Source organism: Pelecanus crispus, chromosome 13 (genome assembly GCF_030463565.1).
Source record: "Pelecanus crispus isolate bPelCri1 chromosome 13, bPelCri1.pri, whole genome shotgun sequence".
In the NCBI taxonomy this organism is placed as follows: domain Eukaryota; kingdom Metazoa; phylum Chordata; class Aves; order Pelecaniformes; family Pelecanidae; genus Pelecanus; species Pelecanus crispus.
In genome coordinates, this window is record NC_134655.1 from 25,394,142 (window position 1) to 25,405,205 (window position 11,064).

Consider the following 11,064-nt stretch of genomic DNA (forward strand, 5'->3'; position numbering starts at 1 on the left):
TAAGGGTAACTCAACCCCAATCAGGTCAAAACCCCTACCTCAAAGCAAGGATCTGCAGCACTTGGATTAGTATGGAGACACCTTTATCTAAGTAGTTCTTAAAAGCAATATGGAGACTCCTCTACCTTCCAGATGGCCTTTCCTAGTGAAGCAGGATGACCATCAGAGCTGGCAAACCCCGGGGTAAACGCTTGGGCATACAGGTGAAGGATCATGAATTTACACTGTGGTCCCTTAGGACATATCCTGGAAGAGACCTTCCAAAGCGTTCAGATATAACTGTTATCATCATAGCTTAGCACAGTGCTTAGTACATTACAGAAGCCAAACGAAAATAATTACCTGGCTGAGGAAAGACTGAGAGTCTGTTCATCAATCTCTGTAAAGTCCTCTGATAGTCTTGGCTAGGATGTTCATAGAAAGACAAATGGTCACTCTCCTCAATCCAAGAGTTTTATTTGCATTCTGTTTTTCTTTGCCATAGTTACAAGTGCCATGCGTAGTAGCAGAAATAAAAAAAGAAGAACCTAAAGAACAAAATATGTCTTTTCTGAACTCCAGACACGGTCACATCACTCAGAGCATCTAGCAGAAAGCAGCATGGTAGTAATAATGGCTAAAGCATGCCTTTGTGTCAGAAAAGTTTTTGACCAAAACCGTGAACTCATTCAACAGTATTCGATAATTTTGATGAAATGCTACACACTGCGCAGATCTCAGGAGGAAGCCGCCTGCTTTTTCTGCACTCCTAACAACCTTTGACATAATGAGGTGTGACAGATTGATTTAAAATGTAGTTGCAGGAAGCAGGGCCGGCACGCTCTGCTCTGCCTTGTGGGTGTTGTAGTCTCTCGGCGGCTCTCTGCCGCCGCAGCAATGGGAAGCTGGACTCCAAGTCCCACAGCTCCCCCCGCAGCCAGCGCACAGCCTCAGAGACCGTACGCGAGGAGGGGGTGACTACATTGTGTCTATTGTATGTTTTTTCTTTTTTTCCCCTGGCATTTTGTACCTTTCACGGGAGGCTTAAATCGGGAGTGAAAAGCATGGCAGATGAGCAAGAAATTATGTGCAAACTCGAGAGCATCAAGGAGATCAGGTACGTTTGCTTTGTGCCGCATCGGTTACGTGAAGCGGCTTTTTCCTCGGGGGAGCGGAGGAGTTGCAGCGATCTGAAAGTAGCTATTGTGCTGCTGAGGGAAAGAAAACCACCGCTGGGCTTGCTGATAAGAGCTGAAAATACATTTTTTTCTAAGTAGGGAAGGAGCATCCGCCGCTGGGAATCGCCGCCGGAATGCGCAGTGAAGGGCGGCAATGGTCGTGCCTTCCCAGAGAATTAGCCCCGAGTGATACACGGGAAGGAGGAGTGCGCGGGTGGGAAGGACGCAGCAGCCCCACGCAGCTGGGGGAGTGGTGTCGCGCTGCGGGTGGGGTTTTTTTTAGCCCTTTGGATTATTATTTCTTATTCCTGAGGCTTTCTGTCATGAATCTGTTCTTCTGCCCCACGCACTCCTCGGCAGGAGCCTTGACGGGCCGGGAGAGGAAGGGGATGGCAGGAAGAGCGGAGTGTGACACCTACAGCCGCGGACGGAGGTGCCCCCGCGGACGGCACGGGCAAGCGGCCGGGCAGGGCAGGGGTGGCCGGGCCGGGCGGGGCAGCGCGGCGGGCACCGGGCGGAGGCCGGCGGGAGGGCACCGGCACCGGCACCGGCACCGGCACCGGCACCGGCACCGGGCTGCTCGCTGCCAGGGCCGGCGCCCCCCAGGTGCCGCCTCGGGCGGGGGCTGCGGCCCGCGGGGGAGCGTGGGGGCTGCGCGCCGGCTGTGAGCGGGGGGCGGCTGGGCCCGCGGAGCCGCCCGCGCCCAGCTCGCCCCGTTCTGCCCGGCCCTCCCGCTTGCCCGAAGGCGGGGGGGCGGCTGCGGCGGGCGAGGGCAGCCCGCGCAGGTCTCCCTGCCTGCTGTGGCTGGCCGCGGCGAGCGGGGCGGCGAGCGGCGGGGCCGTTCCGGGGAGCCAGGGACCGGGCCGCGCCGGCGCCGGGCTTTGCCGGCCGCCCCCGTCGGACCCGCCGCAAGGCACGGAGCTGGCCCGCCCCGCTCCGCCGGCCCTGCAGCGCGGCTTGGGCGCAGCGCCCTGGGCGCGGTGCTCCGCGGGGTGCTCCGCGGGGTGCTCCTGAGCTTTAGGTAGGGCATTGTCACTCTCTGGCTTTGGCATTTTCAGGATAAGGCCTGAGCTGTCTATATTTAGTAGGAATTTTGCGTCCAAAAGCCAAAGCGCATCGCAAAGAAAGTGAGGGCGGTGATTTTGGATGTAGCTGGGAGGTGCAAGGCGCGCTGACAGTAGGTGACCCCTGAGCGATGAGAAGTGTTTTGGGATGTGATGAGAAGTGTTTTGGGACAGGACAGCTGGAGAGGGGCTATCGGGGAGAGAGGACAGCGGGCAGGGGACAAAGGTGCTGCCCCAGCAGTGCGTGCAGGTGGTCACAGAGACTTCTGGCTGGTAACAGCACCTCTAAGCCGCACATTTTACCGTGGAAGAGGTGAATCAGGCAGCAGTGTGTGGGCCTCGGCCTTCTTCACACAATACCACAAAGGCAAACAAAGATCAAGCAGAAATATTCGTGTGTCTCTAGCATCCCAAAACTATTTGTAGAAAGAGATGGGACAACACATACTTTGCAGAGTAAGGACAATGCTTTTCTACTCAACTGTTAGGCAGGCTCTGTTTTAAAATACAGATCTAAATATGGCCTACTACAGTTTGTGGTCCGATTATTTTAACACTTAATTTAAACACCTCATTAAATTATCTTTTCAGAGAGAGTGGTATCCTGTATTTGGAAATCCATGGTGCATTCAGCTTTCTGATAATGTATTCAGAGGTGATATATAAACTGTAATTAAGACATTTTTGCTATTAGTTTGTGGCGTAAGGTACTGTAAAGGTGATGTTACTAGCTTTAGTGTACAATGAAGTATCAAGTTGCTTGAATATACTTTAAAAAAAATCAGCATCAAAAAGTCAATCCTACTTGCAACACTGATGTCAATTTTGAGTTGCCTTTAACAAAACCTGATCAAATACACCTATTTTTTCATCTCCAAATCTTTTAAAAGGAGCTTGCATTCTATGAAGAATTTCCTTCAAAATAAGCACGAGAATTTCTTAAGTTTACAGACACACCTCTGATAGATTTGGCAGGCTTTATTTTAATCTGCATTCCATGTATTGTGCTACAGGCAGAGAGGAAAAAAGCCCTCACAATCAAAATCAAAGAAATTACCCATTCCTGTAGTTGATCTTTTATCACTTATTAAAGGCAGCTCAGACGGGTTTTTGAAGGGATTCTGGAATCTGATTTTGAAGACCTGTATCTATATCCATATCTATAGATACATACATATAATTTGTAGTCAATGGAATACTTATGTATATGCCCACAGTCCAAACATATCTGCACATGCTTATTTATATGCATTAAATAGTTCTACAGAACTAGTGACTAGTAGCAGCGAGGAAACTGATCTGTTTCCATTGTCTTAGGCGAACGCATGCCCTAAATACAAGGGAGGAAACAGGGAGGAAATTGGGGACAAATAGTCCCAGTTTCAGTAATCAAAGCTGCCATTGCTAAATAAACGTTCTAAGTCAATGAGAACAATGAGACTTGATGAAAACAGGCGTAGATGGTTGGATGGTACTTTTTAGTGGGATATTGCCACATTTAAAAGGGAAGGCAGAGAGGATCTCTTTTACTGGCTTAAGTCCAATATTTACATTCAGACTAGTATATGCCATTGTATAGTAAATGACAGAACACCTCCAATGGCATTAAAGATTACAATGTTGTAGCTACATACTTGAATTCTATCTACATCCAGGCTTCTTCTGCACTTCATTTATGAAACTTTTACTAGTTGACTTCTTATTCTATCAGCTATTTTTTACTCTAATGATGAGATACAGACTTTTCAGAACTGGAATGACTGTGTACCTTTTAAAATAAACGTATGCTCACAGGTATACACTTCATATTTTCTATAATAAACATACTATATGAAACAAGGTGATGAACTCTATGGTGAGCTGCAGTACAGACATAATAATCATACTTACCAAGTGAATTTTGTTAAATTTTATTTTAAATATGTCTTCCACAGTATCCGTAAATGTCTCTGAGTGACCTCTGATGTGTCCTTATTTGTCACTGTTTCCTGTATCTATCTTTGGTCTGGTATTTCTATTCTTAATAGTCATGGGTTGCCATCACTGGGAATAGTAATCTATATCTCCTACGACTTATTTATATGGAGGAAAGAACTTTACTGTTAAGATTATTTCTGAAGTACTAATGCAAGGCAAAATTTTGTCTTATTTTGTTCTAAGGAAACAAGCAGCAGTCCCTCTGACTTTCAATTTTTTAATTGTTCCATTTTAAATCTCCTTCATTGATATCATCCCTACCAGGCAACCCATTTCTGAATACATATTGGAGTTTTTTGATACTGGTTTTATCTCTTGCAGCTTTATAAACTCCTGAAGCGAGAGGGAGGAACCCTGCTCACATTACTAGCTATAATACTTGGAATAGATAGCCATAATCAGTTGTCCCAGGGACCGACTCTGCTTTCTGCCACATTCCTCAGCAAATGGTGGAAGCCCATTGTGCCAGTGATGTCTCACACACTCAGGAAAAGTTTACCAAAACTAGGTGCATAAGCAGATACCAAACTCAGAAAGACTGATCTGGAAACAGAAGCGAGGGGACTGAGGGGAGGATTCGCAGGCACAATGTCACAGCCTCCCCAAGAAGGACAGTAACAGAGGGTGAGCTTTGGCCAAATGAAGGCAAGAATAAAATTTATACAGACACCTGCCACATACTTTACAGAAGAGTCCTCGGGCTAGCTTTAACATTTCTTTGGGAAGTTTGGTTGGAATGAGAGAAAACAGTAACTCTGTTAAAGCCCAGGATATACATAGTCTCCTGTTCTTATGATATAGGATAACACTGAGATAAACCATCCATTCCTCAGTGCTGTGCAAGCAGTTTCAGAAAGAGCCCTTGGGGACTGGGTGTGGAAACAGTTTGTAAAGGGAACGAGCACCCCACGGAGGGTTAGGAATCCCATTTCCTAGAAATATGTGATAGACCAGCTACCTCCCAGGGGCTCAGGGCCTTCTGCTGCCATTAAAAACGTCAGACCTGTGCTGCTTGCTTCAGTGGGAGCAAGTCCGAGCCTAGTGGGAAGGGAAGTGGCACACCCTGTTCTAGGATCAGGGTGAAACCCCTGTGCTGGGATTTCATTGCTAATCTGATAGGCAGCTTCCTATAGTCTGCAGACTGCATTCTATAGCCAGCTTTGCTGCTTACTGTGAATTTGAAGCAAACTTGCCCCACTCTGCATTGGGATAGGAATAGGATATTTAAATATGAGTGCAAACCCCTTCTTCCCCAGCACCCTCTTATATCACGCCTGTAGGAAGTCTACTGTGTTATTCGGTAGTGCGCTCGGAAACCAATATGGATCTATTTGTACTAGGCATTAGGTGATTAAAAAGGAATGCTACATTGTTTGTTTGGGGCAAGGTAAAGCAAGGAGTCCTGGAACTCTGGATTACAAGCATGAAATGTGACATTGCAGCCCCTTGTTAGAAACATTTAAGTGGTGTTGACACATTGGTTACCCAGTATCGTATTCTAACTTCCAGTACAGGAAAAATAACTACGGCTTCTTCATTAAATAAATCACAGGAACAAGAACAGTTTGTTTGTTCTGTTCAACAGCTTGGACAAGCGTTGAATCACAACAGCAGTAGGCTGTTCTGCTGCTCAGAACTGTCTGATGAGTGAAACTCACACTCTTTGATTATTAGCTTTGAAGAGAGAGAGATAAGGACCGAGTATCTAAACATTTTTGCTATGGAATTCCATATTGGCACAAATGAAAAAAAATCAGAATGCAGGATATGGGCAGAAACATTTACAAATATGTGACAGGTACTAGATCTTAGCCAAGAACCAAGAAAATGCAGAGTTACTTGCAAGTGGGATGTTGATGGCCAGTGTCATTTCAGTTTCTACTATTCTGATATGTCATTGCTCCGGAATTTTCTTTAACCTGAAGTTAAAGTTAGTATTTTAGCAGTCCAAATTACTGTCCACGTAGTTTTAGTTAGTGTATATGACACTATAATCACCTCCAATTCATTTTACATTTCTCAGAATCCTGTGCTAAACCTCCCAGATTTTCTGGATTTCTCTATTTTGGAACTAGGGTTTAATCTGAGTTAATTGATGCAGTAGAACTCTACTGGTACAAATTCTCTGAATCTACAGTAACTTCTGAAGTCTGACAATGTTCCATTAATTTCATAATTCAGTGTAAGAATTCTCATAGCACTGAAAAGATCAGCAAAATAGCTGGGATTAGAATTCAGTTCTCTCATTGCACCTCATCCTTTCTCAGACTCATTTAGTCTCACCCTTGTCTGTTACTGCTATTTACCTTCTTCATCTATTCACATATAAAGTGACACCTTGCAAAAATATGTTGCAGTGACTTACTGTTGTTTCTGTATATTTTTAATTATCACTGGGATCCAGGAATAAGACTTTGCAGATGGAAAAAATAAAGGCACGACTGAAAGCAGAATTTGAAGCCCTGGAGTCTGAGGAGAGGCACCTGAAAGAATACAAACAGGAAATGGACCTGCTGCTGCAAGAGAAGATGGCCCACGTGGAGGAGCTGCGACTGATCCATGCTGATATTAATGTGGTACGCAACAGTCCAACTGCGGGCAGCCTAAGACACGGTTCTATATGAATCATTCCACGGGTTATGGAACTGTGCACATCAGTGGACTATCACTGGTTCAATAATCTGGACTTTACAACACCGTCCTAGGATCCTACAAAGTGCAAAGTAAATTTGCCTCAGGATAATTGTTTTTTCCTGTCTGCGTTAGGCAGGATAATTTGTAATGTTCGCACAGTAAGCATTTGCACCAAGAGGACAGATAACCAAACCCATTCTGGCTACAACTTTACCAGTAGTCACAGTAACATCACTCTGGCAGTCCCACAGAAAACTGGTCTTCCCGTTAGTCTTTTCTCATTTAGCACCTGGAAACAGAGAAACTTTGGCAGCCAGGTGGGACTTTTGACTGGAGGTTTTTAGAAGAAAAGATATTTTGGGAAAATACATGACATTTGTTAAAGCTGTAGTAAGAGCTGACCTTCATCGCTGAGTGGAATCACCAAACTTTAAGAAGCACCAGTCTGAAAGGAATTAATACAAATAAGAGAAAAACAGTTTATAAACAAGGAAGCTTAGCCAATTAGAGGGGCTAAATGGGGAATATATTCTTAAACTTTTAAACCTTTTATGTCATGTTAGGGCACTTACATGACTGTACAGTGGTTTCTAGCTCTGAAGGTATCTGTGCTTTGCACCAGAAGAAAAAAGCTCCCACACTGTAAGCAAGTACAAGCTATGTACTGGATGTGCAGACTGCATTTATTTATCACTTGAAATGTCTGTTCCCCTACCCAGCTGTATAACCTCAGTCTCTGTTTCATCCTCCCCTCTTTCTCCTGTCAGATTGTCTTTTTTGCTGCTGCCCATTTACTGCAGTAAGAGAAGCAGGAACCTTTCTTTAGCTTGTTTGTTAACTTCTAACCATCGGTGTTCAGGTATCTTAGAAACACAGAAAATTAGTGTAATTTCTTTTTTAATGTCCCTTGAGAGTTTTCCATAGCTCCTCACTTGCTGACTTATCTGTACACTGTCTACCTGCTTTTCCCGTTGTGCAGAACGTCATATGGGTTGAGTGCACCTTTTCTAAATGAAAATGCATCTCGTATGTCACTTTCAGTTGCTTCTTCCTTGCCCATTTTTTATTCTCCCAGTATCTTAACACTTTATTACATTGTCTCCAATCTTTTCCAACCTGAGTGAGAAAAATGTCTTCTTTCTGATGCAGTCTCTTGCTCAATCAGAGGCCTGTTAGAGGAACAGTTCTTTAAAAGCGTTCCCATCGTCCTGTTTCAGATGGAGAATACTATCAAGCAGTCTGAGAACGATCTCAACAAGCTCTTGGAATCTACTCGTCGCCTGCATGAGGAGTACAAACCCCTGAAGGAGCATGTAGATGCTTTGCGGATGACTCTGGGATTGCAGAGGCTGCCAGATCTATGTGAGGAGGAAGAGAAACTGTCCCTTGAGTAAGTCTCCAAAGCAAACATTATCTGGCTTTATACCTTCTCTCGATTCTACTGGTTATTTTGTCATTTTGCTTTTGTTGGTAGGTGGAAAAAAAAGAACTTAAGAGGCAAGCATGAAAAACAAAAGTTGACAAAAAAGGGATGTGGGAGCACGTGTATTTGATAACATTCAGTCTGAATCTGTTGGAAGTTAAATCTGGATTATTCCAAGCTGCGAACTACATGTGACATGCAAAAATTCAAGGGTGGTTGGTTCTCTAGATTTTTATACTGTATGCTGCTTTTTCTAGCAAGACTTTTTTTTCCTGAAAATAATTTTTTTTTGCTTGTTTAGGAAGCAGATGTAGGAGGCAATACAAGAAAGGGATACAAAACAAGTATTCTTCAGTTGGTTTGTGCTCCTGCTAGTCAGAATTTTACTTTTTGCCTCATGCACATGGCAGTGGCATTTAGCCATACACCTACAACTGTCAACAAGGAGGTTTACCCTAGATGTGGAATAGATTTGGATTATAAATTACAGTTTCATGTTCAGGTATGACCTAGGTGGGGGAGGGTGACAGAATTAGCTACTATTCAAAGAACAGTGTCCTTTGTTTAACAGATCAGTTTTAAATGCAAGTGATGTTTTAAGAAACTTACATTTAATGCCCAGCACATTTGGCATCATTTTCACAGACACAGTTTTCAAGATTTCTTTTGCATTTCTTCAGAAATGCTGTTTCCCATTCCAAGCACCTTGAGACTACAAAGAACGTATTAATCTATTGCATACAAAAGTTACTCATTTTAACAGAATAAAATATAAAAACTAAGTTTGACAGAGGTGCATCTAAAGCTGTTAAATATTTATGTTGTCTGTTTTCCATCCTATTAGATTTATATCCAGTTGTACATCAAGATACCTTAGAAGCTGACAATCTGGAATCTGGCTGAAGTGTACAAATTCAGAGGAAAATATAAATACAGAGGAAAATACCACCAATTCTATTTGTGAACTAGTCCAAGTGGTGTCTAAGTGTAGGCAATTTGACACTAGTGGAGGAACGTGATGGGGAAATGTGATCCATTATATTTTAACACAAAATATCCTTTGCAAACTAATAGAATATTCCAGAATATGGTTATATTTTTTATTGTTTTTTCTTTTGTCTAGCTACTTTGAAAAGCAGAAAGCGGAATGGCAGACGGAGCCACAGGAGCCTCCCATCCCAGAGTCTCTGGCTGCAGCTGCAGCGGCTGCCCAACAGCTGCAAGTGGCTAGGAAACAAGATACCAGACAGACAGCAACGTTCAGACAACAGCCACCTCCAATGAAGGTCAGGAGATGGAATGCGCCGGGTTTTCTTTTTTGTCATCGGAATGTATTATGTTTATAAAGTTGATCAATTTTTACAAAAAGAAAAAATGATGTGTCCTGGTTCTGATTTTTCCTGCAGTGGTTCAAATCAAGAGCAACCCCAGCAAACTTAAAATAGTAGCACCAGTCACCAAGGGTTAAGGACAAGGTTCTGTATTATTTGACTCCTTTATGACTCGAGAGTCTCCATCAGCAGAGATGTGGGCAATTTCCACTCCTCTTGTGTTTCATGTGGGAGAAAGGCATGTAAGAAGAAAAAAAAATGCTGGGCAAAAGAAAAACTAATAGCTGGGAGTTAATCTCAAATGGATTCATATTAGAAGCAATGCACGTATTTTATGAGGGACAGTAATTACTGGTGGTACAAATTACCTGGAAAGGTGACTGTTTCTGCACTTCTTGGGATCTTCAAGTCAAGATTGGATTAATTTAACCTAACCGCAGGCACTTATGTGACAGTTTTACTCAGCTCCTTCTGCAGTCAGTAAAAAGAGCTAAGTAATCCCACAGGGGTATTCATCCCACCCAAGTTCCAAAGATTCACTGACGAAGGAGGCAAACTGACGTAGGTACGCTGTCGTTATGTACTTACTATCTGGAGTTAGGCCACAGAAGAGCCTTTCTGAAAGTAATATGTTTCAGTCAAATGGAGGTTAAAGGGCTTAGTATAGAGCAAAAGGAGAGAGTTCTGCATCTTGTGTTTAAATATGTGGAATTCATCTAATCACCCACTCCTGCCTTGAATTCTGTGACAGTTGGCCTTCATTGTATCTCATTGACTCAGTGAGCTATTACGCATGTAAACATCTTTAAAACATGCGGAACGTTTAACACAAAATGGAATTTAATGCTAAAGTTATTGATACATGCCTGAACCACATGTCTGCTGAGCTGTAGTTTCAATTCAATGAGATACTCTAGTTTTTCATTCGGCCTACAGTTACTGTACAACCCGGAGACCTGGATTGTATAGAACGTAGCATTGGTTTGCCTTTGAAGGCAAGAAGCCTTAGTTATTTTTTTCTGTACTGTAACTTAGAATATGATATTCAATAACCCGTGTAACAACGCCACTTAAATGTTTGTAACAAGAGGCTGCAATGTCACGTTTCAGGCATGTTTATCCTGTCACCAACAAATTCATCGGAATGCGCCCATATGTCCACTCTGCAAAGCAAAGAGCCGATCTCGGAATCCCAAAAAGCCCAAGAGGAAACAGGACGAATGAAACCCAGAAGACTGACAAGCAAACACGTGACCTGTTCCAGTACTCTTCCAGCAGAACTGCAAATGTGGCCAGACTTTACTGAAGTGCAGACTCAAGTATGACCGACCCATTGTTTTCTATTTAATGCAATGTAAGCACAATGTTCCTGTTCTGTCTTAATTTCCTTCCAGTCCTTAGGATTTGGGTTTAGGAAAGTAAATATTACTGGTGCTACAGTTTAACATTTCAATCATTCCATCTTTTGGACTCCTAAA

The 11,064-nt window shown here is 43.4% G+C and overlaps 1 protein-coding gene across 1 annotated transcript; it reads left to right on the plus strand.

The window, feature by feature from the left end:
* The first annotated feature begins 1,043 nt into the window (after positions 1-1,043).
* ZC4H2 (zinc finger C4H2-type containing) lies at positions 1,044-10,810 on the plus strand. The gene is made up of 5 exons (XM_075720730.1): positions 1,044-1,096; positions 6,603-6,774; positions 8,050-8,222; positions 9,379-9,541; positions 10,697-10,810. Exons 1-5 carry the CDS (start codon positions 1,044-1,046, stop codon positions 10,808-10,810), a joined length of 675 nt encoding a protein of 224 aa, XP_075576845.1.
* Positions 10,811-11,064: the final 254 nt, after the last annotated feature.